At 48.2% G+C, this 27462-nt stretch overlaps 1 protein-coding gene and 2 pseudogenes across 1 annotated transcript; 1 reads left to right on the top strand and 2 right to left on the bottom strand.

Annotated features, from left to right (window-relative positions):
- Positions 1-9515: 9515 nt before the first annotated feature.
- On the bottom strand, positions 9516-10649 carry LOC128779926 (EKC/KEOPS complex subunit LAGE3-like). Its single transcript, XM_053916935.1, has 3 exons — positions 10417-10649; positions 9919-10047; positions 9516-9654 (listed from the first exon to the last, which is right to left on the bottom strand). Exons 1-3 carry the CDS (start codon positions 10647-10649, stop codon positions 9516-9518), a joined length of 501 nt encoding a protein of 166 aa, XP_053772910.1.
- Positions 10650-11795: 1146 nt separating this feature from the next.
- LOC112308227 (small nucleolar RNA SNORA48) lies at positions 11796-11940 on the bottom strand (annotated as a pseudogene).
- Positions 11941-26302: 14362 nt separating this feature from the next.
- On the top strand, positions 26303-27188 carry LOC128779927 (splicing factor 3A subunit 2 pseudogene; annotated as a pseudogene).
- Positions 27189-27462: the final 274 nt, after the last annotated feature.

Here is a 27462-nt window from a genome sequence, read left to right on the forward strand (position 1 = left end):
GCATGGGTTGGGACTTCAGGGCACACTGGGTGGACCTGTGAGCCAAGGAGAGAGAGATGGGCGCCCCTTCCAACTCCTGCAGGGACCATGATATGTCAAACCCCTGCCCAGGCTGTAGACTCACCAGCTGACTTCACAAAGAACATTCCTGGTTCAAGTGCAGAGACTGGATTTACATCCGAATCTCGACATGTGCATATGGCAATGATCACAACAGTGTGGCTGAGCGTCTTTTGCAAGTGATGGACCTAACGTTAGACCACCCCACGTGCTCTGCTACACGATGTCCTTTGCAGTCTCCTGTTGAGAGGCGGGGGTCTGTGTCCCCGACCCTTGAATCTCAGCTGCCTTATGACTGCTTGCACCAATGCCGCGCAGTGGAAGTGACGCTGTGTGACTTCCAAGGCTGAGAAGTGGAAGGTGGTACAGCTGCTGGATTGTCCCCTGCACTAGGTGCCCTGGACCCTGAGCTGCCTGTGAGAAGATGGGCCCCCCTGAGCCTTCCATGCTGTGAAGAAGCCAAGCTGCCTGGGGGGCTGTGTGGACGTGCTCTGGTCCACTGGGCCCAGCTTTCCAGTCATGCCACACCAGCAGGTGAGTCAGGCGAGGGAGTGAGGATTCTGGCTCACACCTGCTTGCGTCGTCCCAGAAGAGGCTCCAGACATAGCAGAGCAGGGACAACACATCTCCGCTGCCCCTGTCCCAATTCCTGACCCACAGAAACTGTGAGCTCTGTGCACAGCCTGTGGCAGTTTTCAGCCGCTTACCTTCGGGGTAATTTCTTACGCAGCCACAGTAACGGGAACAAAGACCGATGGCTACAGCAGCACCACAACAGGATATGGATGCTAACCTTTACACAAGCCTGCCTTTGCATGGGTCCTTACTCCAAGCACTTTAATGACATTCACTTGAATTACTTCTTGGGAAAACCCCTGCCAGGTAGTATTCTCACCATCGCCAGTCCCCAGACCCCGAAGCCTAGTTCCAGAGCTGGCAGAGTATGGGCCAAAGGTCACCTAGCTCTCAAGGCGAGGGCCTTCGACTGAATGAATCCTTGGGTCTGGCTACAGAGCCCATGCTGAGCCCCTGTACTGTGTGGCAGGCTGCTTCTGACGCTTCTTCCACACCCTAACCTGCGCTGGGTGGACAGTGAGGTCATGCGCCAAGGGGTAAATGCAGAGGATGCATTCGGATATCAGTTTTTTAGTTAGGAAATTTGCTGAGGGACCTTAGAGAGACAAACAAAAAGCTTCATCCCCAAAACTGAAAGAATGAGTGTCACCTCTCTGATGCAAAGAGAAGGCTGGGACAGACAGGATTTTATTATCTTAGAGTCCAGGACACCCTTCAGACAGACATTCCAGGGCAACCACCCAGACCCGAGATTCTGATCAAGTGGCAGTGTGTCTCAGGGCAGCCATGGAAGAGATTAGCAGAAAGAGTAAAGTGATTTCAATGAAAACAGCAGTTTTTATTTCGAACACTCTCCACGACGTCCAAGCTTTTATTCTGAGCAGGTGATGCTCCATTGCACCAAGTAAATTGCTCCCAACGGTAACCTCTTGCTGTCCTGCATGCCTCACTCCACAGGAATGGGGAAGAAAGAGAGACAGAGAGCAGACCCAGTCTGGAGTGCCCTGGAGAAAACCAGAATTTGTTCAGGACAGGAGAGGCTGAGCCAGGATGAGTAGAGAAGGCAGCTACACGGTACAGCCCCGGAGGCCCCCCGCCAACCCCCCCGGAACCTATCAGTCATCCCTGAGTCCCTCCCTGATGCCGTTCAAAGGCTCCTTACTGACCAAGACTCCTCACGTCTATACGTACACACTCTAATACTCATTGGTTCTTCATTTTAAAACGGACAAGTACCCTGAGGGAAAAATTCTGTGGTACAAAAGCGTAAAAGGCACAAATTGTAATTCACAGACATGGCCTCTTTCCAGTCCTTTCCTGAGGTGGGTAGAATTTCCAGAAGTGCACACACATTCCAGTCCCTGTCGTGTACAACCTGTACAATCTCCTCGCCTCGAGGGCAGAAGGCAGCGGTGAATACGATGGTACTAGCCACCTGTGCCAGGTGTGCTGACTGCTGTGTCCACCCTGCTGCCGATTGGGATATTGAGGGACGTTAGGTCGGCAATTTAAAATGCCACAGCGCTCTCCTACCTCCAATCACCGCCTTCATTTTTCAACAAGCTATTCCTGGTGGTGCATTATCTACTAGATTCCAGAGTTCTGTAAATGTTGATTCTGTCAGTTTTTGCCAGCCCCTTAGTTCCTAGAGTGGAGGAATGGGGCCCTGCAGCTCCTCATTTTCCCTTTGTTGGAATGTTGCCTGGAACATCCACGCATTATACAGGGTGCGGCAAAAGTAGGTTTACACTTGTTACAGCTGGAAACATAGAGTTTATTCGTGTATTACTCTTCATTAATTATTGTATTACTTTCCATACACACAACTGTAAACCTACGTTTGCCCCATCCTGGAATCCACAAATATCCAAACTTTCAGAAATAAACAAAGTGTAATAGAACCGTAATGGAAGAGGCAGGACTGGAAGCACAGAGGATAGTGCTGGAAAAGATCCGAACTATCTTCTATTCATTAATAATTACTCTCTGAAAAGTAAGAATCAAGAATGGAAAAAATGAAAAAGAGCCAAGCAAGAGAGGACCAGAGATGGAGAGGAAAGGGGTGAAGGAGGAAGGAAGGAAGGAAGGAAGGAAGGAAGGAAGGAAGGAAGGAAGGAAGGAAAGAAGAAAGGAAGAGAGGGAGGGAGGAAGTTACAGAGGGAGGGAGGAAGTGGCAGGGAGGGAGAGGGACCCTCCTGCCACTGCTGTCAGGGGACATTCTTCATGGGCATCATCATGAGCCCCTCCACCATTACCCCAGGGACAGCATGTCTCTCCCCCCAGCTCACCACGTCACAGTTCTCCACGTTCTACATTGGCTGGCCCTGTTCACACGTGGAGTAACGGGGACTAGAGTTACGCTGCCGCTTACTTGAAAGGACCCCCCAAAACCAGACAAAATGTATGAAAGACAGACTGTAAAGGTAACGGGTATCAAGCGATGACAGACAGGGATCTCTGGGAGATGAGAAACGAGAGGTCTGCCGTGCATTTGCCGCAGCCGAGTGTCCGCACAGGGAGTCTCCTGGCAGAGCCCCGTGGACAGCCCGAGTGTAGCAGATGGAACTGAAATTCTCAGCACCTGAAATTCTTAGCGAGGTGGAGGACGGCAGGGAAGAGAGTGGCAGAGGACCAGAACGCCACCGAACCGCACAGGGTCCCCTGGAGTGTTCCGCAGACCACGGATAAGCACAAGCGTGTGAGGAAACTACACGAGGCCGGGGGGAGACCTAGCTGAAGGGATGAAAGGTGAGGATGCCCGGCGCTCAGGCAGGACAGGGGCTGGTGGCTGTCCCCACCTGCCAGGATGGTAACACCCACAATTTGGGAGGCATCCATTGGGCAGGGCACTCCGAAGGGTTTTGTGTCAGTAGTGGTGGTGACGGGGGCAGAAATGACTCCCATTCTGAAAGGGCCCACGCAGCATACCTTCAGAGCCAGACTCTAAAGGGTCCAACTCTTTCCAAACAGCATCCAGACATGATGGCAAAAAATATGTCTAGGACTAGGAAGACATCCAGCGCCCAAGTGGAAATCATAATATCTAGCATCCAATCTAAAATTACCAGGCATGCAGAGAAGCAGGAAAACACAACCCGATAACGAGAAAACATATCAACCAATAAAAGTGATCCACGTTGAGCCCTGGCTGGTGTGGATCAGTGGATTGAGCCCCAGTTTGGGAACCAAAGGATCACTGGTTCCATTCCCAATCAGGGCACATGCCTGAGTTGCGGGCCAGGTCCCCAGTAGGCGGTGAGCGAGAGGCAACACACGCTGGTACTGCTCTCCCTCTCTCCCTCCCTTCCTCTCTGTCTAAATATAAATAAATAAAATCTTTAAATAAAGTCATCCACATTGAAAACAAAGTAAAACTGCCTTTATTGTAAGAAAACACGATCATCTTTGAGATAATCCGATGGTGTGTGTAAAGGGCTGGTATAAAAAGTGAGTTCAGCAAGAGCTGCGCTATACTATACAGTGAACTCACTCCTTCCGATGAAAGGCTGAAACCAATTGTCCCAGCACTTTTCTTCCCTGCCAGAGACAAGGCTAGTCAGCCCACAAAGCTCTGATTTTATCATATCTGGGCTGTTTGCCCTTCTCACGCAAGCTAGAGTTTTAAAAAACTTTTGTGAAGGAGACCCAACAGAGACAAGGATTTGGGAAACCAGCACTCTGGTTGGAGGGTCCATTTTCTGTAGTGCAATTCTGCAGTGAAGGTTGAGAGCTTTATGAATAATCATATTCAACTCAGTAAGTCTACGTCTTAGAAGATATCTTTTAAAAATTTTTAACACCCGCCGGCGAAGATGGAGGCATAGGTAGACACACTGGGCCTTCTTGGACAACCAAAAGAAGGACAACAACCAGTTAAAAAAATAAATAAATAAACAGAACTGACAGAATATCAAACTGTATGGAAGTCCAACAACCAAAGACTTGAGGAAGAAACATTCATCCAGAGCGGTAGGAGGGGCGGAGATGGGCAGCCGGGCGGAGAGGAGTCCTGGCAAGGGAGCAGCTGGAGGACTGGGGTGGGCAAGATGGCGGCTGTCGGTCTCGGGGAGGCACTGCTGGCGGAGTGGGCAGTCTCATATTCGAGTGCAGATAAACCGGGAGGAATAACTGGGGAGGGAGACAGACCAGGCATCCAAGGGCTCCAGTGCAGTGAAATAAAGCCTCCACGCCTCTGACTGAAAACACCTGTGGGGGTTGAGGCGGCAGAGGCAGAAACTCCCAGCCTCTCAGGAGAGTTCACTGCAGAGACCCACGGGGTCCTTGAATGTACACAAACCCACCCACCTGGGAATCAGCACCAGAAGGGCCCAATTTGCTTGTGGCTAGCAGAGGTAGTGACTGAAAACCGACAAGGATGGGAGCAAGCGGCATTGTTCCTTCTCGGACCCCTCCCCCACATATACCATCACAACACAGCACCGTGGGTTACCCGGCCCTGGTGAACACCCAAGGATCCGCCCCTTAGATGTAACAGGCCCGCCAAGACAAAAAAGAGGCCCAAATGAAAGAACAGATGAAAGCTCCAGAAAAAATACAACTAAGTGATGAAGAGATAGCCAACCTATCAGATGCACAGTTCAAAACACTGGTAATCAAGATGCTCACAGAATTGGTTGAATATGGTCGCAAATTAGAGAAAAAAATGAAGGCTATGCTAAGTAAAATAAAGGAAAATGTACAGGGAACCAACAGTGACGGGAAGGAAGCTGGGACTCAAACCAACAGTGTAGACCAGAAGGAAGAAAGACACATTCAACCAGAACAGAATGAAGAAACAAGAATTCAAAAAAATGAGGAGAGGTAGGAACCTCCAGGACTTCTTTAAAAGTTCCAACATCCGAATCATAGGGGTACCAGATGGAGAGGAAGAGCAAGAAATTGAAAACTTATTTGAACAAATAACGAAGGAGAACATGCCCAATCTGGTAAAGGAAATAGACTTCCAGGAAGTCCAGGAAGCTCAGAGTCCCAAAGAAGTTGGACCCAAGGGGGAACACACCAAGGCACATCATGATTACATTACCAAGATTAAAGATGAGAGAATCTTAAAAGCAGCAAGAGAAAAGGAGATGGTTACCTACAGAGGAGTTCCCATGAAACTGTCCGCTGAATTCTCAAAAGAAACCTTGCAGGCAAGAAGGGGCTGGGAAGAAGTATTCAAAGTCATGAAAGGCAAGGACCTACATCCAAAATTGCTCTATCCAGCAAAGCTTTCATTTAGAATGGAAGGGCAGATAAAGTGCTTCCCAGATAGAGTCAAGTTAAAGGAGTTCATCATCATTAAGCCCTTATTATATGAAATGTTAAAGGAACTTATCTAAGAAAAAGAAGATCAAAAATATGAACAGTAAAATGACAACAAACTCAGTTATTAACAACTGAACATAAACAAAAACAAAAACAAAAGCAAACTAAGCAAACAACTAGAACAGGAACTGAATGACAAAAATGGAGATCATATGGAGGGTTATGGTGGGGAGGGGGATAGGGGAGAGAGGGGGAAAAGGTACAGAGAATAAGAAGCATAAATGGTAGGTAGAAAAAAGACAGGGGTAGATTAAGAATAGTACAGGAAATGTAGAAGCCAAAGAACTTATATGTATGACCCATGGACGTAGACTAAAGGGGGGTAATGCGGATGGGAGGGGGTGTGCAGGGTGGAGGAAAATAAAGGGGGGGAAATTGGACAACTGTAATACCATAATCAATAAAATATATTTAATTTAAAAAGAATTAAAATTGTTTTTAAAAATGTTTATTGATTTTACAGAGAGAGGAAGGAAGGGGGGAAGGGAGAAAAACATCAAGGTGACAGAGAAGCATCGGTTGGTTGCCTCCCATACGCACCCCAACCAGGAATCGAACCCAAAACCTAGGTATGTGCCCTGACCAGGAACGAAACCTGCAAACTTTTGGTGTATGGGACAACAGCCCAACCAACTGGCCACAGCAGCCAGGGCCTCTGGGAGTCTATTTTAAGAATGTAATCATTCACACAAACATTTATATATGAGAATTCCATTGAATCCTGTAATAGGACAAAAATTGAAAATAATTTAAATGGTCAATAATTATGTTATAAAGTATCTGTTATGCCTCCGTTCAATAATGCTTTTGGAGCCATGGCTGGTGTGACTCCGTGGGTTGAGCGCCAGGCTTGTGTGAATCGAAGAGTCCCTGTTCGATTCCCAGTCAGGGCATGTGCGTGAGTTGTGGGCCAGATGCCGGGTGGCGGGCGTGTGAGAGGCAACAGATTGATGATTCTCTCCCTCCCCTCCCCTCTGTCTAGAAATGAATAAATGAAATCTTTAAAAAAGATAATGCATTTGAAGAAATTTTAGAAAAAAGGAAAAAGGTTCATGTTACACGAAAAGTTATAGTAAAAATGTTAAACTTGCAGAATTTTATTATACATTATGTTATTGTTATACATTGACTAAATAAATACAGCTATAAAACTAAGGAATGATTCCAAAATGTTCACAGTAGTTAATCCTGAACGACAAGACCCATCTGCCACTTCCTAAATTGTCTGCAGTTACCTTGTAGTACATGAGTATGATTCCCAGACCTCCCCTCCCAGCCTGAGACAAAGCCAAGCCTGTTAAGAGGTGCTGCAGTTGAAAAGAAAAGGGAAGCTCAGGCCGTGACAAACACTGAGGCACTAAACAAAACGAGTGGACCACAAGTGCCCCACAAGCGCAGGCAAAGGATTAGGCCCCACAGTAAAGTGGCGCCTACTGCAGGAACCCTGCTGTGGGAAGGGCCCACTGCCTAGAACCGGATACAAGGTTGGGCCTCAGCCCCTTTTCCCAGCCCAGGTTTAGTGGGAAAGAGGGGGCCCAAAGTGCTGCATGGTTCGAATCACCAGGGAAAGCTGGTCAAGAAAGTTGATGATGGAAATTCGGAGGGCTTCAACATACGAATTTGAGCTGTAGAGGGGACACAAACATTCAGTCCAAGACACCAGTGAACCAATGCATATGGTCACCCTGGTTACCAGGTAAACTTAAGATGAAGTACGTGTGAGACCTGCTGGTGTCAAGTCCTCTTGTTTGAGGACTGGTTATGGACACCTTGAGAACGTGTATGTAGTGAGTTACAGCTGCTTGGCTGTACAAAGGGGTTACATTGCTTTCTGTCTTGGGAATCTCTTAGCAGACTGCCTGTGATGTACATCACGTTCTGGTGCAATGGCTACTCAACAATAAAACTGTTTTTCTTCTACTTTTATGGAGACGTTTTCTAGGTGGGCAGAAGACTGTGTTCTATTTTTTCATTTCTTAGCTACTAAAAGTACCTGAAAAGAACCATCTTCGTAGGTGAGGAGTGAGGCCAGGGGAGAACGGAAAGAGGTATCAGAAGTGTACATCCATTTCAAAGAGAGTCAAATAAGGCTTCAAGATGAAAAAGGATCTGGGAGTACAGGGAGCCACTGGAAAGCCAGGACTGGGTTTCTTACCAACCTTCTTTCCTCTTCTACTCTTCCAGCATTTGTCCATTCCTGCATCTTTCATTAGCCACGTGGATGTTCCCTGGAGCCATCGGAAGGACAAGCACTATCCCAGCCTCCCCGTGCCTCCAGGTGGCAGTGCTGAGGTTGGTATGATACCACGACTAAGACAGTGGGTGCTCGAATCAAACAGACCTAGATTCAAATCAGGCCCCTGCCACTTCCTAGCTCGGTGACCTTGAGAAAGTTGCTTAGCTTCTCTGAGCCACAATTCTGCACCAGCAACAGGTATGTTAGTGCTTAGCTCACTACGCTGTTGTGAGACTGATATATCATAATGTAGGCAAAGTCCATATCAGAATGCCTGCACACAGATGATTCTCTTTTTAATTAAATTTCCCCAAGACTACACTGTGCTGTCCCCTCCCCCTCCCCCAAACTCTTAAGTAGTTGTCAGCACTTTTCTCCTCTGATCTGAAACAAGGACAGTAAAGCAAGAAATTCATATTCTAGTCTTTCTGGTTTCTTTGCTCTGCTCATACAAACGGAGTTTTTTAGTTTTTTTTATTTTTAATTTAATTTGTTGTTGTTGTTGTTGTTATTATTATTATTAATATTATTGCAGCAGGAAACAACTCCAGCAGTGGCCTGAACGTGGGGAAACCAGCATCCTTGTGGGTTGGGCACATTTTCTGCAGAGCAATTTTGTTTTATACATCTCCCTCTTGGAATCTACCTTAAGAAAACAACCAATCATGCGGAGACTTCTATACAAGGATGCCGGCCCAACATCATGTATGCTAGGGATAAATGAGAACGATTTAAGTGTTGAACAATGACATTATAGTGCATCTTCTATGCATCCAGTCAGTAAGATGTCTTTGAAGAATTTTTAGACAGAGGTAAGGCCCAGATATTGGATGACAACAGTTCAGGGGGGAAAAAGCAACTAATGTTAACCTTGTAAGCCTTACTTGTTTGCATGACTATTACACATTTAACACAGACATACAACTCTAAAACTAAAACAGTATTCCAAAGTGCTGACAGTCGTTAATGCTGAATGACAAGAGGCAAGTAATTTTCATTTTCTTTCATTTCCTAAGTTGTCTTCAATTGCCTGGACTACTTGAATATTTGAACCCCAGAACCTCTCCCCTCCAACCCAGGGACAAAGGCAAGAAAATCTGGATGCTGAAAAGAAACTCAGACACAAAACAGTAGCTCAGTTTTATTATCTGCCGGAGGGAACATTTTAGGCATCAATCCAAACAAGAGGGTGAGAGCGCCCAAGGGCCAGTACTGGCAAACAATTAGCCACACTCCCCCAATAAAGTCGCAACTACCGCAGAAATCTTGGCCTTAGGGAAGGCTGCAGCGCCTAGGGCGAGACGTGCTTATGGCTTCAATCTGCTCTTTTGACGAGAAAGTTATCAAAACCCGGGGGCACAATGTGCTGCAGGATCTGCACCACTATGAGGAGCCACATAAGCAAGGAGATAGTGGAAATATGCAGGAGCTCAGAGTCTTCAGCAGTTAATCGGCTAAGAGTGAGAGGAAAAGAAAATGACTTCAGAGGCGCTAACTCCTGGCTTTCCTCACGCCAACCCCTCCCCACCTCCCGGTGTCAATTAGACCTACTCCATTAGGAAGGTCCTCAGGCTGGGACAGACCCGGTGCCCCCCTCCCCCGCCCTCCTTAGTTAGACCAACCCTTTGGTGTCTCCACGTCTCTAGTGGAGCAACCCTCAAGCAGAGATTGGCCCCATCTCCTGCTGCTACTCTGACCCAGGCCCTTCAGGAACTTACATAAAGAGGTCACTGCCAGTCACCGAAAGCTCCCAAACAACCATCCCCCGGTAGATTTCAGCACCTGCCATCAGGAACCTGCGGGCCACCTCGGCATCCACGTCCGACAGGAAGGGCACTGTGAGGGTGCTGGTGGAGTTAAGGTAAAGGCACCATCTACAGGGGCTTTCTGACTCAGGCCCCCTTATCTGTGAGAGGCCGGTCTTCTGCCAGGTTGCCCCTCACCCTCAGGACACCCAAGAAGCTCCAGGATGACCCTTAAGGGAATTCTGCACCACAGTCCTCTACAGGCCACCCCGCCATGTCTCCAGGCCACCGAGCTGCTCCCCCCAGCGACCCTGGGTCCCCACAATCCCATTCCATCCCACCAGAAGTCCACCCTGCTCCTATGAAGCCCCAAAGCCTCTCCTACCCATCCCCTTGCATCCCCCCACCTCCTGCCCACCCCTCTCCCTTTTCCTCCATGGCGGGAGGGAGGGGACTTCTGGAAAAGGATACAACTCCTGCATCTCGCTTCCCGGGTCTCTGTCCAAGTTAGAGGCCTCTCCAGCCGGCCCTAGGTCCAGCGATGCTCTGTCCACCTGGGGAGCTTCCCCGGCTGCAGCGCTGTCCGAGACTCCTGTGCTGTCGCAGTCTCCAGGGCCCATGGGGTCCCCTGGGTCACTGGGTGATCCAGCACCTCCCACCACGCTGTCACAGCCTGCGTCGTCGTCGCGGCCAGGGGCCTGCATGGCCTTGGGCTATCCACCACAGACCGAAACACACACGTTCCTCTCACCGCTGAGCACCAGACCCTCCCACAAAAAACCCGCTCACCCTCCTCACCAGAGGTGGCGCCTGTGCACACAGAGCTTGGGGGGCGGCTCCTGGTAGGGGATTGGTTCCCGCCAAGCCACACTTACCACACAGTCTGCCCTGCTGGGGGCGCTGGGGAGACCCCGTTGAGAGGGTGCTTGTAAGGGAGGCTCCCGGTGCCCTCACGAAGCCCCGCCCCTCTGTGCCTGAGGCCCCACAGGCCACGCCCATCCTGGAAGCAAGAGATTGCTGTGAGAGTGCCTGGGGTGCTGAGTGTCACAGCAAGTCCAGAGGAAGGGGAGAAGACAGATGGGGTGAATGTGGCAGGGGAAACAGGGTCAAGGCGTGGCCAATGTACCCTTGCGGGGCCACCATGGCTAGGACTTGGAGAGGGAGCCTGAAGGAGAATGGTTCCGTGTCCCAGTGGGCCCTCTGTGGGTCTATCAGTAAACTGGCAGGCTGGGGGAAAATGGCTCTTATTAAAAAGTCTCTGCCAGCCTCAAACTTTTGGGGTTCTGAGAATAATTAGTGTTTCTGAAAAACATACCAAATGAGCTCCTGTCCCACAAGCAGCCAGTTCCCTCCGGCCAACCGAGAAACTCACTTCCCCTGAGCATGGGCTCTGAAAGTTCCCAAGTGTCCAAGGAGTCACTCCCAAGAGGTTAACTAGAACTTTCCACCCCCACGGCCTTGACAGCGGCTCCCAATCACATTGCTGCAGGCGGGCAATGACGGCTACCAGCTCACCCCGACAACACCCTCCCAACCTCCCCCACGTAAAACCAAAGATGGTGCAAAAACATCAGGGGAAGCATATGACTTCCAAGAAAAGGGTTCTCCCCTAAATTGGGAGGTCAGTAGTGGGGAGTGTCTTCATGGCTGGGCCTCATCCCATCCTGCAGGCCCTGCCTTCATGGCCTCATGTAAGCCCCATTACCTCCCAAAGGCCCCATTTCCAAATACCATTTGCCTGGGGTCAGGGCTTCCATACATTCCAATTATGCGGCAGAGAGGACTCCAACGTTCAGTGTGTGGCAGGGTGTGCCTCACTGACTCCATCTATGTTTACAGGAATACTTTTGTTATGTGCCCCAGGCATGAACCAGCTCTGGCCACCAACACAGGCAACGAGCCAGGACGAACTAAGGACTGCTCAACTGCTTTGCCCGTGACTGAAATAAGAGCAACACCACCAGTCAGGTGTGTCCTTGCCCATTGCCAGGGGTACATGGATATTTTTAACAGGGAGCCACAGACAGACGTGACCAAACATAGAAACAACATCTGTACTGACTGACAATCCATGCTAGCTGTTGTGATAGGTATGACAGAGGAAGACCCAAAGTCTCACAGGTATTCCCAGCTGAGGCACAGGACAGAGACAGTAAACTAAGATTTTGTGATGAAAAATTCTGTAAAGCAACTCAAATTCAAATGATAGGGGTCTCGAGAGCTGGAAAATTTTAGTTTAAAGTAAAAAGTTATAAGCCTAGCAAGTAGTGTATATGTTAAAGCTTTTGTTTCAGACACTAGAGATAAGGCCTGTCCTGGTTCCTGGGAAAACAGCTGACCTCCTGGGGCACTGCTAAAGATCACCGCCTGGGGACAACTGGAGGCATCCCGGCCTTTGTGTTCCAGGGAGAGACAGACACCACACGCCCCTGGGAACAGCTCACTGCCCAGGACAGGAATGTTGCAGCTTCTTTCACCTAATCCTCCCTGAATCTCAAAGCTCTCACCGTACCTTGATTATTCCACATTATAAAAAGTCTGACCTGGAAAAGGAAGATAAGATCGTCTGTTAGGGTATGAAGCCACCATCCTCTCAGATCACCGGCCGTCTGAATCAAGTGCTATATTTAATTGCTATCATTGCTTATTGGGTTTGGTAATGACAGGCAACCTAAATGCCGGTGTCTTTTCCGATTTCACAAATGCCCTCATTAAGCTACAGGAATCAAAGGAGCTACGGAGGTCAAGGCCTGTGGTGGCTGTCATTCTACTCTCTCTCAACTTCGCCTGGGAGTGCCCCCTTCCCCTCCTGTGCTCCCTGCCTGGAGGACAGTGCTTCTCCAGCTGGCCTCACCCGTGATGCTGACTGCTCGGGCTCCTGTGCCAGGCCCCACCCCTCACACCTCAGGCCCAGGAGGTGACACAGGCCATGTCTAGGCTCCTCTCTGCTACTTCTGGACCACCCTTCTACCTGCTGCTCTGATTACTGCCCTTACCCGGCTCTGCTCTGTGCCTCAGAGGCTGCCCCCCGTGGATGGCACCACTCAGGAAGCTCCCTTGTTCAGGCTGCCATTTGGGCTCACCCAGTGGAGGCCACTGGGAAGAGACCAGAGAGTGGGAGGAGTGAGAACCAAGGGCATTTGTAGCCCCTCCCCTAACACACATCCTCTGAGGCTCCCTGCACTTCTGGGAGTGGCTGCAACTCTCAGCTCTCACCAGGATGCAGTAGCCCTGACCCCAAGCCCTGCACCTACATTTAGGCCCAGGCTTGCTACAGAGAAGATGGCTTCCCTTGGGGCCTGACCACCCCTTGGTAGGTGTGGCATGCTGGCAAATGGTTGACAGCTTGTTCCCTGTGATGTGGGCAGGGTGGCAGGATTGGAAAGCATGCATATACCTGTGCATATAGGTTTACTGTAATTCTAACTCTGTTATAATTCTGACTCATAAAGAATGTGTAGTACACAATTTACAAATAATAATAAAATGGAAAGTTCTCTTCCTTGTAAATTTCAGAGACTTCATGGATTCTCACAGATTGCTTTAGTTGACTTTTGCCAAACTCTTGACTCAAATGTTGCTTGAGATCTTCATTCACGTTAATCAATGAGTGAGGCAGAAAGGGAACAACACAGACACACTCCCATCAGTCACATGAGCAACTTCTTTTCTGAGTCAAATCATAGTGTTGAAATATGGCAGAAGCATTTCCTCAAATGCTTATGCTACTCACAATGGAACAGCCACAGACGACACACAATTTTAGGTACACCTCATCTTATTCTTAACAGTTCCTCCATCATTGACCTTAAGCTAAGCCATTGACAAAACTATAAGCCAAAGCCTGATATGTAGCATTTGCCAATTCCTGTGGTGTCAATATTCTAACCCTGGCCAATTTCAAGCCACCAGGGGATATCATGGGATGGAGTGTTGGGGAGAGACTGGCTCACCTTTATGAAGTTTTCCATCATACAGTTGCAATAGACAAAGTTAACAGTGAGAGCATGGGTGACAGTTACACGTAGCAAAGTAACCAGAAAATGAAGGGTTTTTACCTTTTACAGGTGTAATTCATTTAATCGTAAGTTCATAGAATTGAAATTTGAAATATGCAAATAAATGACTTCTTCAGATCACTGCACGCACCCTGCCTCTCACCACACTCACACACACGGCTGATACTCACTTGGAAATGCGTGCCTCCGTCACTTGCCGAAAGAACAGGCAGGAGCTGGCTTTCACCTCATTTTGCCTTCCGATTCACAAGCAAGTGCAATCAGCCCGCCAAACCTGAACTGCATCCACAATGCTAGTTCCAAAAGGAGCCAGGGAAGTGCAGGTTCTCATTCTCTAGCGTGCGCAGCAGAAGAAGGCTCACTAGATGAAGGTTGGTGAGGAGCCAAGCCACAGAATTCACCACCGTCCCCCCTTCAGCTACTGCACATCTATACGTATGCTTTTAATGTGCAGTAACAGCTAACACTACGTTCCAGACACTGTTTCAAGCGCTTTGCGTGTATTAATCTATTGCAGAAGTTTTCAGGAAGTAGTGGCAATGGCAATCTCATCTCTGCCATGATCCTCCAAACAAATAAAAACGCACCCACCGTCAGCAACACCAGTGACCCAAAGTCCAAACTCTCTCAGGGTGATGTTCTCTCCATCTCTTGTTATTGGATGGAAAGTTCCATAAATGTCGTTAAGTCCATCCAGTCCAATAAGTCATTTGAGGCCCATATTTCCCCGTTAGTTCCTGCCTGGATGATGTACCCATTGCTGTAAGTATGGTATCAAAGTCCCCTACAATTAGTGTATTATTGCCGATTTCTCCCTTTAGGTCTGTTGAAAATTGTTTTGTATATTTTGGTGCTCCTAGGTTAGGTCCATTTATATTAAGTTTTATGTCTTCTTGATGGATTGTCTCCTTTTTCATTATAAAATGTCCATTTTTATCTCTTGTTACCTTTTTGGCTTGAAATGTATTTTGTCTGATATGAGAACAGCTAACCCCAATCTCCTCTGCATGCCATTTGCTTTGGGCGTCCTCTTGCACCCCTTCACACCCCACACCCCTGTGAGTGTCTGTGGGACTGGGACGGGTCTCCTGAAGGCAGCATCTAGCTGTGTATTGCTTTTAAATCCATCCTGCTACTCTGTGCCTTTTGATTGTGAGTTCAGTCCATTTCTGGGGACCAGTCATACAGGACTACTGACTACAGCCATTTCATCTTTTCATTCCGATTGCTCTGTATCTCCACTGTTTCTTGTTTTTAAGATTAAGTAGTTTTTAAAATTTTATTTATTTATGAGAGAGAGGGCAAGGGAGGGAGAAAGAGCGGGAGAAAAACATCAACGTGTGGTTCCCTCTCATGCGTCCCCCACTGGGGACCTGGCCACAACCCAGGCCTGTGCCCTGGTGGGAATCGAACTGGAAACCCCTTGGTTCACAGACCCGTGCTCAGTCCACTGAGCCACACCAGCCAGGGCTCTCCATTGTTTCTCTTCCCTCATGTTTCTGTCTGCTATCTCAGTTTACGGGTTTTCTATGGGTTTTTTCTCCATTTCCTTTTTTGTTACTGTTTTGTAGCTCAGCTCTGGACTTTTGTTTAGTGGTAACCACTAGGTGTGTATAAAATGCCTCATAGGTACAATAGTCCTGTTTTTTTTTGTCTTTGCTCCTCATCTTCATTGACCTATACAAGTTCAATCCGTTCCTCCTCCTCTTTTATGCTTCTGTTATCACACATGGTCCCGTTTTGTGTTGTGCAGCATTGCCAAATTGCACTGTTCACTATTTTTAATGCTTTCCCCCCTTTTACTCTTGTTATAATGAAGCCTTTAATACCCTTTTCTGAGACTGAGTTGCGATTTCCTCCTCCCATCTGTCATCTTACTCACAGTTTTATTTACTTTTATCTTTTTGTTTTAGATAGAGGAGTTCCTTTCAACATTATTTATAATGCAGTGCTGGTATAATAAATTCCCTCAGTTTGTCTGGGAGAGCCTGTATGAATGAGCTTTTCATATCTAAAGGATAAGTTTGCGAGATATATCATTCTAGTCACCCTCAAGACTTGTGGGCAGAAGGGTGAAGTGGGCCCAGAAACACCCCTCCAGGTAATGCTGGCTCCCAGCCCTACCATCACCTCTAGGACCTGCCTGCCTCCCGCTGTAACTTTCAGGTTGACTCGACACCCTCCCAGACAGCAGAAGTACAGTAGCACCGAGCAGGGCAGAAGACACAGGCTTACATGCCACTTGAGGGTCCCTGGCACCTCTGGAACCCCCAGCCTCCCGTTGTGCCCTCCACCCCGAGAGGGAAGACTCTGCAGTCAGGGAGTGGGGAGCCCACGTGGGTTGTGCCAGCAGAGGGCAGAGCAACTGGGAGCTGTCCCAGGGCTGGTCCTTCTGCTCCTACAGCCCTCCTGCCAAGAAGGCTCCTCCTGCGCCCCTGGGACTGGCTGGGAGGAGCCAGCCCAAGTCTGAGGCCTGGACACGAGGCAGTGTGTGTGGCTGCATTGTGGGAGCCCCAGGGCAGAAGTGGTGGGGCTGGCAGCTACCACCCGAGCCCCAGGCTGGCAGGCACCTGGATTAACAGGGCCGAGAGTGACAACTGGTGGTGAAGGAACAAAGCCCACCCATCCTGGCTCCCCAAGGCACTGGACTAGGGGTGCCGGAGGGCCTATGGGGCCCAGGACTGACTCCTGCTGGGAGTGACTCCGGGCTGGGCCCTGCTGAGCCCACACAGACTCAGGCCATGTGTGGATCCCAGAGAGGATGATGGGCCTGGATGTCCTTGAGGCACTGACACCCCCCAGCACTCGATGAAAAGGGACAGGCAGTTAGCAAGCTGGTCCCAAGGGGAGGCTGGCCAGGCTGCACCGGCACAGGCTTTGAGGCTCACCTGAAAGCTTGGGGCTGGGCAGGCTTGGTCGGAATCAGTCCTGTGAGCAGGGGCTGTGAATGATGGGGTTGCTGGGAAATGGCGGCAGGGAGCATTTGAGCAGGCTCTCGGGGGAGTTCCAGTGATGTCACATGCCAAGGGGAGCAACTGCCTGCGGACGTGGGGTGGGGGAGCCTCTGTCCAGCTCTGGGAAACCGAAAGTCAGAGGTCAAGGATGAGGAACGGTGCAGGCTGAAGACCCAGGCGCAGGCGGTGCGGCTGCAGGCGTTGATGGCCAGGGCAGTCCGGGTGTCCCTGGCTTCTCAGCTGAGTCTGGTTAAAGGTTTGTCAATCTTATCTTTTCAAAGAACCAGCATCAGACGTGAAAGAGAAATAACAACTGACACCAAGGAAAGACAAAGGATTGCAAGAAACTTTTATAAACAATATATGCCAACAAACTGGACAACCTGGATGAAATGGATAAATTCCTAGAAACATACAACATTCTGAAATAAATCAGCAAGAATCAGAGAATCTGAATAGACAGATGACACCTAGTGAAACTGAAGCAGTCATCAGAAAACTCCCAACAAAACAAAAGCCTAGCGCCGGATGGCTTCACAGGTGAATTTTAGCCAACATTCCAAGAGAAGTAACATCTCTGCTTCTCAAACCATCTCATAAAATTCAAGAGGAGGGAAAGCTCCCAAACTCATTTTACGAGGCCAGCAGGATCCTAACTCCAAACCACATAAAGACACTACAAAGAAAGAAAATTATAGGCCAATATCCCTGATAAACATAGATGCTAAAATCCTCAACAAAATATTAGCAAATTGAATACAGCAAGGCATCAAAAAGATCATACACCGCAGTCCAGTGCTATTTGTTCCAGGAATGCAAGGTTGGTGGAACATTCGCAAATCAATAAATGTGATTCACACATAAACCAAAATGAAGGGTTAAAACCTCAGGATCATATCAATAGATGCAGAAAAAGCATTTGAGAGAATCCAGCGCCCATTTCTGATAAGAACTCTCAGCAAAGTGGATTTAGAGGGATGATCCCTAAACATAATAAAGGTCATACATGACACACCCACTGCCATATCGTACTCGACGGGCAAAAAATGCAAGCGTTCCCCTGAGATTGGGAAAAAGACGAGGATGCCCGCTTTCACCTCTTTTATTCGACCTAGTACTGGAAGTCCTAGACCCCGTGATCAGACAAGAAGACGAAGTAAAAGGTATCCAAATTGGAAAGGAAGGTGTAAAACTGTCACTATTTACAGATGACATGATACTGTACATAGGAAACCCCAAAGATGCCACCAAAAATCTACTAGAACTGATAAATGAACTCAACAAACTAGCAGGATACAAAATTAATATCCAGAAATTAGTTGCATTTTTTATGCCAGTAACAAGCTAATAGGAAGGGAATTAAGAAAACAATCCCATTCAGAGTTGCTACAAAAAGAATAAAATACCTAGGAATAAACCTGACCAAGAATGTGAAAGACCTGTACTTGGAAAATTATAACACACTGAAGAAAGAAATAGCAGAAGATACAAATAAGTGGAAACACATACCATGTTCACAGATAGGAAGAATTAACATCATTAAAACGTCCATACTACCCAAAGCCATCTATGGATTCAATGTTATTCCTACCGAGATTCCGACGACGTATTTCACATAACTAGAACAAATATTTCAAACGTTTATATGGAACCAGAAAAGGCCCCGCATTGCAACAGTGATCCTAGGAAAGAAAAACAAAATTGGAGGAATCCCACTACGTAATATCAAAGTTTACTACAAGGCCATAATCATCAAAACAGCATGGTACTGGCATAAAAACAGACACATAGATCAATGGAAAAGAATAGAGAGCCCAGATAAAGCCACTCCTTTATAGTCAATTAACATTTGACAGAGGAAGCAGGCACAAACAATGGGCTGAAGATCGTTTACTACACAAAGCATGTTGGGAAATTTGGGCAGACACATGCAGAAAAATGAAACTAGACCACCTTCTCACACCACACACAAGAATAAATTCAAAATGGATCGAAGAATTAAGTGTTAGTCCTGAAACCATAAAAATTGTAGAAGAAGACACTGGCAGCAAAATCTCGGACATTGCTTGTAGCAACAGTTTATCGGATATATCTCCCCAGGCAAGGGAAACAAAACAGAAAATAAAGAAATGTCACTACATCAAACTAAAAAAGTTTTGCACAGCAAAGGAAATCATCACCAATATAAAAAGACAACCGACAGATTGGGAGAACATAGTCACTGATACATCTGATAAAGGGTCAATATCTGAAATTTATAAAGAACTTACAAACTCAACATCAAAAAAACCCAACCCAATGAAAAAATGGGCAAAGAACCTGAATCGACCCTTCTCCAAAAAGGACCAACAGATGGACATTAGGCATAGGGAAAGATACTCAATGTCACTAATCATCAGAGAAATGCTAATTGAAACCACAATGAGACACTACCTCACACCTGTCAGAATGGCTACCATCAATAAATCATCAAACAGCAAGTGCTGGTGAGGATGTGGAAAAAGGGGGAACTCTTTTGCACTATTGGTGGGGATGCAAAGTGGTGTAGCCACTGTGGAAAGCAGTATGGAGATACCTCAAAAAAATAAAAATGGATCTGCCTTTTTACCCAGTGATCCCACTTCTGGGAATATACCCGAAGGAACCCAAAACACTAATTCAAAAGAACATAAGCTCCGCTGTGTCCATTGCAGTGTTATTTACAATTGCCAACACGTGGAAGCAGCCCCAGTGCCTATTAGCAGATGAGTGGATGAAACCTCTATGGGACATTTACACAATGGAATACTACTTGGCCATAAAAAATAAGACAACTGTACTATTTGCGACAGCATGGATAGACAGGGAGAACATTATGCTAAGTGCAATAAGCCAGTCACAGAAAGAGAAATACCATATGATTTCAATACTATAAAATTCAATGTGGAATTTAATGAACAAAGTGAAGTAAGAAGGAAAATGGGGACAGACTCATAGATGGAGAGCTGGATGACGGCTAGTGGGGTGGGGGAAGGTGAGGGGTGGAGAGACAGCACAAAGAGGAAAAAGTACTCACGGACATGGACAACAGTTCGGAGATTGCTGTGGGTGGCCATATAAGGGGACTAAGTGGTAATGGAGAAATAGACATAAAAGATTATATCAAGCCCTGGCTGCTGTGGCTCAGTGGATTGAGTAGTGTGTGAAATAAAGGGTCGCTGGTTCGATTCCCAGTCAGGGCACATGCCTGGGCTGGGGGCCAGGTCCCCAGTGGGGGGAGTGGGAGTGGCAACCACACATTGATGTTTCTCTCCCTCCGTCCCTTCCTCCCTCCGTTCACCTCTCTAAAAATAAACAAAATCTTAAAAAAATAAAGATTATGTTGAAAAATAAAAGGAGGAAAAAAAACTTTAAAGACATCAAGGAATATAAGGAATAAAGGAATATAGACATGTAAGGAATACTTTTTCTGCATAAGGTTTTTACCGAAATCATGCATGTCAGTTATTTATTCAGCATATATATATTTTGGTGATAACATGTCTTTTATTTATAAATATGATAATAGAGAATAGGTACTTATCTTCACATTGTTATTTTTCTTACTTTTCAAAATAAAAGGATGGTAAGGCTAAAGGAAAACGTCACCATTTGCAACAACATGGATGGACCCAGGGAGTGGTATGCTAAGTGGAGTAAGTCAGAAAGAGAAAGACAAATCCCGCATGATTTCACTTGTATGTGAACTCTAAAGAACAAACTGAAGGAACAAACACAACCGAATCAGACACAGGGAAACAGAGAACAGACTGATGACTGCCAGAGGGGAGCGCAGTGGGGGGCTGGGTGAAAAGATGAAGGGATTAAGAGGTGCAAATTGTGTTTCTCACAAAACACTTGTGGGGGCAGAATCTCCCAGAAACTCGCTTCTTCTTACCCAAGCGGGAAAGCACTAGAGGTCAGCAAGCCTACTAGCAGACAAGCGAAGTTTATTAGTGCTAAGTTCTAATAGGAAAGCAAAGGCAAGGGGGGCCAAATCAGGGTGGCCAGGCCAGGGTGGCCAGAGTCCGGGTGGGGCAAAAGGGAGGCCAGAGGGCCCCCCGGGCCCTGCCAGAGGCCCAGTGGCCAGGAGCCCCTTGTGTGGCAAAAAGAGCCAAGAAAGAGAGTCCTTTGTTCTGAGAACTGACACAGTTGGTGAGACGAGGATAAGGGAGCTGCCTTTTGATTGGTGGGTAAAGTGGTGCCAGCTTTCCCCCAGGGAGACGGGATTACCCAAACATAGCTATGTATGGGGATCTGTTAGCCCAAATTCTTATCTGGCTCCAGAATCTATTTGTGCATTTTGTATATGTGACGGGAGGCAGGCATTTAACCAAAGTTGTTTTATGGGTTTTTTTTTTTTTTTTTTTTTTGCTTGGGCACTGTAGTCCCCTCCCCTCCCCCGTTCCAGGCCTTGGGATGAATACACAGTCTCAAGGTTGCCCTGTTCCCAGCTAGAGGAGATGATACACACAGACTTTCAAGGGCTCCCCCTCCCTGCCCTATCTTGTTGTTCGGAACGCCTGGCAGCGTTATTGAACCAGGCTCAGGACTACTAGGCCGAAGGCGAGCCTTTGCTTTCAGCCTCCTGTATTAAGTTCAGGTTAGATTGCAGCGGTGAGGGCCCTGCCTTTATTTCCTCTCTGCCCGCTCATTCCACTGTAAGACACAGTCACAGGGATGCAAAGAACAGCATAGGGAAGGAATATAGTCAGTCATATTGTAGTAGTAATGTATGGTGCGCAGTGGGTACTAGACTTAAGTGGGAGATCAGTTGGCAAATTATATGAACGTCAGTTATACAGCATATCAATTATATGCTGTATACCCGAAACTAGTATAAGATACTATTCCAAGTCAATATGAATATTAGACAAATCAGTCATCAAGGAAAACTGTATTAGCAAAGATAAAGGGATCAGTTTCTTAATACTAAAAGTAGGGATTGATGCATGGGGAACATTCCACAATCATAAATATGTGAATGTCTGTTAACATAGCTGCAAAATACGCGAGGCACAAACCCACAGACTTCATACTTGAAAGGGGCAGGTCGAGAATCACAGCTGGAGATTTTTAACATCCTCCCTCAGTGAGTGAGAGACGGAGACAGCGCAGCCTGTTCAGACGGAGAACAGGGGTTGGCCAAGTACAGGCCCCTGGCCAAGGGCGGCTCACTGCCTGTTTCTGAATAGCCCGTGAGCTAAGAATGAGTTTTCACTTTTAATGGGTGGTGAGGAGGAAGGTGGGGGAGGAGGGGAGGGATGAGAGAGGGGGAAGGGAAGGTGGGGGAGGAAGAAAATGGACAGTCTGGTCAGATACGTGAAGGAAAACCCAAACAAGAAACAGAACTAGTGTTGGCTTCTGCTAATGTTCACCTCACAAGAAGGTCATCAACCAGATGCACCTAACAGTCTGACGAAAGGGCAGAAGTGAACGTCAGTTGGACATCTAGGTGGCTCTGATTCCCACCTCCACAAACGATGCTGTGGCGAGTAGCCACGTACATACCCGTTAAGGGGGTAGCCGACAGTTTCCCAGGAGCGGAATTGCTGGGTTTTAGGGATGGTCATATTCTCCTGAACTCAGTCTTGCCAGGTTGCTCTCTGCTGTGGCTCCGCCCATGTCCATTCTCACTGTATCTTTGGGAACTTCGGGGGATTCCCCTTCTGTAAATACACGGTTCATGTCCTTTGCCCATTTAAACATCGGGATTGCTGCTATCTTCTTCATGACCAGCACGATGTTTTAGAAATACGAGGGTGATATTAATCCCTTATCGGCTTTAACCAAGATTTAAGAAGTCCTTCCCCACTCCTGGGCCATGAGGATGCTTTCTTAAACTTTCTGTGTTAACTTTATTTATTCAATAATTCAAGGAACGTTTATTGCCAGACACTGTCCCAGGCCTCCACAGAGGTCCCATACTAATGGGGAGAGACAGCCAAGAAACAAAACAAATAACTACTTTAGGTAGTGTACGGGAAGGCAGGGAGCCTTATGGCATGAAATAAAGCAGGGGAAAGGGTAGGGGACGTTAGGACGAGTGGTTTTCAGTTTTAAGTGGGGTGCTTGGGACAAGCCTCACCTTGAGGGTGAGATTGGAGGAAAGACTTGAAGGCGGTGCGGGAGTGGGAGCAGACCGGTGAGGCTGGAGCAGAGTGAGTGAAGAGGAAGGTAGCAGGAGAGAGGTCAGAAAGTTGACAGGTGCTGGATGGTGTAGGGCCTCAGAGATCACCCTATGGGCTTGTGCTCTGAGTGAATGGGAAATAACGGAGGGCTTTCGTGGGGTGCACTGTGTCTTCCAAAAAGGATCTATTGAAGTCCTAACCCTGGGTGCCTGTGAACGTGATCTGATTTGGAAACAGGGTCTTTGCAGGGATAATTCTTTAAGATGAGATCATACTGCGTTCAGGGTGGCCTAATCTGATGACTGAAGTCTTCCTAGGAAAGTCACATGAACACACGTAGGCAGAGAGAGAAGGCCACGTGAACACAGAGCTAGAGTTGCAGTGATGCGTCTCCGAGCCGAGGAATGCGGAGCATTGCAGGTTCTCACAGGGAATCGGGGGACAGGCGTGCAATTGACTCTCCCTCAGAGCCTCCAAAAGGAATCAACCCTGACAGCACCTTCGTTTCAGACTCCTGGCCTCCTGGACTGTGAGAGAACGAATTTCCGTTGTGTGAAGGCACCAGGTTTGGGGAACAGTCATGTTCTACTTAAAGTCGAGAACAGGTTCTGAGAAATGCGTCATTAGGTGATTTGGCCGTTGTGCGAACATCATAGAGCTTCAGTTACACAAAGCTGGAGGGTATAGCCTATTGCTGCTAGGATGCAAACTTCTGCAGCATGTCACTGCACTGAATTCTGCAGGCAATCGTAACACGATGGTACGTATTTGTGTATCTGAATGTAGAAAAGGTGCAGGACAAATACAGAATAAAAGATAGAAGGTGGTACACCACCTGTACAGGGCACTTACCTCTCACGGAGCTTGCAAGACTGGAAGATGCTCCCTGAGTGAGTGGCGAGCGAATGTGAAGGCCACGGACGTACTCTATACTACTGTAGACCTTGTAAACACTGTACACTTAGGCGACACTCCGTTTATTTGACAATGTGAGATGAAATCAAGCACAAGCTTGATTGTGATGGGATCAAGAGAGAGCAATCACCAGACCTATTGGGCTGCTGCCGGCGTACGGGGCGTGCAGTTTTACAGCATGTTTTTGAGAAGTAGAAAGAGTACACTCTAAAAGAGTGCTGCAAACTGTAGTAAATACCTAAACCAATAACACAGTCGTTCATTATCACTATCAACTGGGATGTACTGTGCATGATGATATGTACTATACTTTTCTACAGCTGGCAGCACAGTGAGTTTGCTCCCATCGGCATCAGCACAAACGCAGCAGTAATGCATTGTGCTCTGAGGTCAGAACGGCTATGGTGTCACTGGGAGATGGCAGTCTTTCAGCTCCATTGTAGTCTTATGGACCGCCGTCACACCCTCCGTCCGTCACCGACGGCAACGCTGGTGTGCCGTTCATAACGGGACTTTCTAATGGCAGCCCTGGGAATCTCACACAATCATGAGCAGAATAGTGATATAACCTGACTTCATGCCTGTTGACACTGAAAATATTTGCCTACCGAAAGGTCACAAAGATTTTTCTCCTACGATTCCTCAAATGTGTATAGTTTTCACTTTGGCATGTAGAGCTATGACCATTTTGACTTAATCTTTGCGCATGACAGGTCGGCAGCCAAGGGGGTTGAGGTTTGTTTTTCCCATGTGGATATTCCAGAACCATTGATTCGAAAGGTGATGCTTCCCGCACTGATTTATCTATGACGGCTTTGTCAAAACTCAATCGACCATATATGTGTGGGTCTGCTTGTGGACTTCCGATCGTGTGCCGTGGATCTAGGGGGCTACTCTGGCAACAGCTCCATTCCATCTCGATCGCTGTGCATTTAGGGAACGTCTTGAAATTAGGCGACGTTAGTCATTCAGTTTGCATTTCTAGGACAAACCACACTCGATCATGGTGCATTAGTCTTTGAATATACAGTTGAATCTGGTATGTGATATTTTTGCTAATTTTCTTGCATTGATGCTCAGAGGGGATAATGGTCTGTAGTTGTCTTCTTGCTGACATTTTTGTCTGGTTTTGGTTTCTTGGTAATATTGTTCCCATTCTTTTATTTTCTGAAAAAATCGGGTGAGACTAGCACCGTTTCTTCCTTAAATATTTAGGAGAAATAATAAGTACGGTACATGGCCTGGAGTTTTATTTATGGGCAAGTTTTAAACTATGAGTCCATTTTCCTTATTTGATGCAGAGTTGCTCAGCTATTCTTTGTTCTTCTTGTCCTAGTTTCAGCAGTTTGTGTCTTTCCAAGAATTTGTCTACTTCACGTAAGTTGTGCCAGAAGCTGGAACAGATCATCAGCCTCACGTCCAACAACAGCTAAGGGTAGCAAAACCGGACAGGAGGGGGCTTCCCAGCCCTGGGCCATTCTTTCGTTGTGGGGGAAGGCTCACACCTGGTCCTCCCTCATCAGTGCCTTGTTTTGGGCCCTGCAGATGGGGAGGGGGTGACAGGACCAAGCCAAGCACCTCAGCAGCAACAATACCCCCAGCCTCCTGCCCTTGTGCCCACATGGTATGACAGCCTCTGGCTTCCTTGCTATTTATAATCCCAACCACCTATTTATTGAGGTTATCTCCACCTCCCAACTCTGTCTGTAAACAGCCCCCTCCCCAGGTGTTGGCAACCTGTGGCTGGCAGCCTATGGCTGGCCTTCCTCAGGCTGTGCTGCACGCACCCAGGAAACCCTGCTGAGACAAACGGCAGATCATGTCATCACTGTATTCAACCCCCTCACCCCCAGTGGTTTAAATGCACCCAAAACTCCTTAAAATCTGACAACTCCTTTCTGTCTGTTCTATATCCATCCCGGTTAACCGACCAACCTCTTCTCCCCTCCCCCACCCATTGATGCAGGGCAAAAGAGGAGAGAAGGGACAGGCCGGGAAGGTTCTGGGCCAAGAGACTGGCTTTGGATGAGACTCAGGTAAGCGAGATTCAGAAACAAATGTGTCTTGGGCTACTCTGTGCCAGGCAGTGTCCTCGGAGCTGGGGATACTGCATGGGGTGATAAGTGGTGCAGAGGACGGGAGAGGTGGAAGGCAATTTTAATGAGGTGGCCAGAAAAGCCTCTCCGAAGGGGTGACATCTGAGAAGTACCCGAAAGAAATCAGGGAGGAAGCCAGGTGGATCCCCGGGGGCAAGAGAGCTGCAGACAGGAAAGAACCAGTGCAAAGGCCCTGAGGCAGCAGTGGGCCTGATGTGTCTCAGATGCAGCAGGAGGCCAACGTGGCTGAATCAGAGTGAGCAAGGGGGAGAGGGGAGGGCAGGTGGACAGCGGGGGCGTGGGCCGGATCCCATAGGGCTTTTTCCGCCACTGTGAAGGATTTGGCTGTCTCTGGGTGAGAGCGGATCCCAGAGCCAGCTTGGAGTAGAGGAGTTCTGTGATCTGCCCTAAGTGTTGAAGCCGCCAGCAGCTTCAGCAGCCCATGGTGGGGTCAAGGCCGTAAACTGACTCTGGACCTGGGCTCCTGTGAATGCAAGCTGTGCCTGACACTGCACAAGAACCAGGGGGTCTACCTCGCACACATCCAGGGGAAAAAGCACCGGACCAACTTGGCCAGTGAGCAGCCACAGCACCTAAGGAGCATGCAGCCAGCTGGCGCCGGAGAAGGTCAAGGAGGAGGTGAAGAAACCTGTGAAGACTGGCCACGGGGGCTACGAAGTGACTGAACAGAGAGACACAGACATGGGCCAGCAGAGTCTGCTCTTCCAGATCTACTACCCCGAGATCACGGATGGCATCATGCCTCGCCACCGCTTCCTATGAGCGGAGGAGCGATCTCCCGGACTGGAGCTGGCAGTACCTGCTCATGGTCGCCGAGCCCGATAAGGCCATCGTCTTCACCGTGCTGAGTAGGGAGACTGACAAGGCCAAGGGCAAGTTTGGGACTCGGTGGAACCGGGAAACCCAGCACTTCTTCCTTCAGTTCCCCTTTAATGTGGAGGAGCCCCCGCCCTGCTGAGCTTCCTTGCAAGGCCTCCTGGGGTGAAGCTGCTGCCACCCACACTGATGAATGGTTTGCCCCGAGGTGGCCCCAATGCCTGCCTCTGTCCCCCATGCCAGCCAGCTGGCCTACACCCTCGGGGCCCCTGAACCTGCCGTAGCTGCCCCCCTCCAGCTCTCGGGGTCCAGTGGACCACCCACCAACAGGTGTGGTCCACCCTGCAGCTCCCGGGGTCTCCCTGCCTGCTCCTGAGGTCCACCCTCCCCCATCGGCTGGAATCCACCCTCACGTCCCAGGGAGTACAGCCCCCAGTCCCTGGAATCCACCCCCACTTCCTGGGCTTCCTCCTCCAGCTCCTGGAAGTCACCCCTCCAATCCCAGGGTCCACACCCCCCATGCCCTCTGAGGACCCTGGGAACATTC

This window comes from Desmodus rotundus, chromosome X (assembly GCF_022682495.2).
Source record: "Desmodus rotundus isolate HL8 chromosome X, HLdesRot8A.1, whole genome shotgun sequence".
NCBI classification, from domain to species: Eukaryota; Metazoa; Chordata; class Mammalia; order Chiroptera; family Phyllostomidae; genus Desmodus; species Desmodus rotundus.

What these genes read in the sequence shown, in the direction of transcription:
- LOC128779926 (XM_053916935.1), bottom strand. Translation starts at nt 10,649, where the DNA reads ATGCAGGCCCCTGGCCGCGACGACGACGCAGGCTGTGACAGCGTGGTG. An exon ending in GGAAGCGAGATGCAGGAGTT is followed by an intron (nt 10,048 to 10,416) that starts GTATCCTTTTCC and finishes TAACTCCACCAG; the next exon opens with CACCCTCACAGTGCCCTTCC. An exon ending in ACTGGCAGTGACCTCTTTAT is followed by an intron (nt 9,655 to 9,918) that starts GTAAGTTCCTGA and finishes TCTCACTCTTAG; the next exon opens with CCGATTAACTGCTGAAGACT.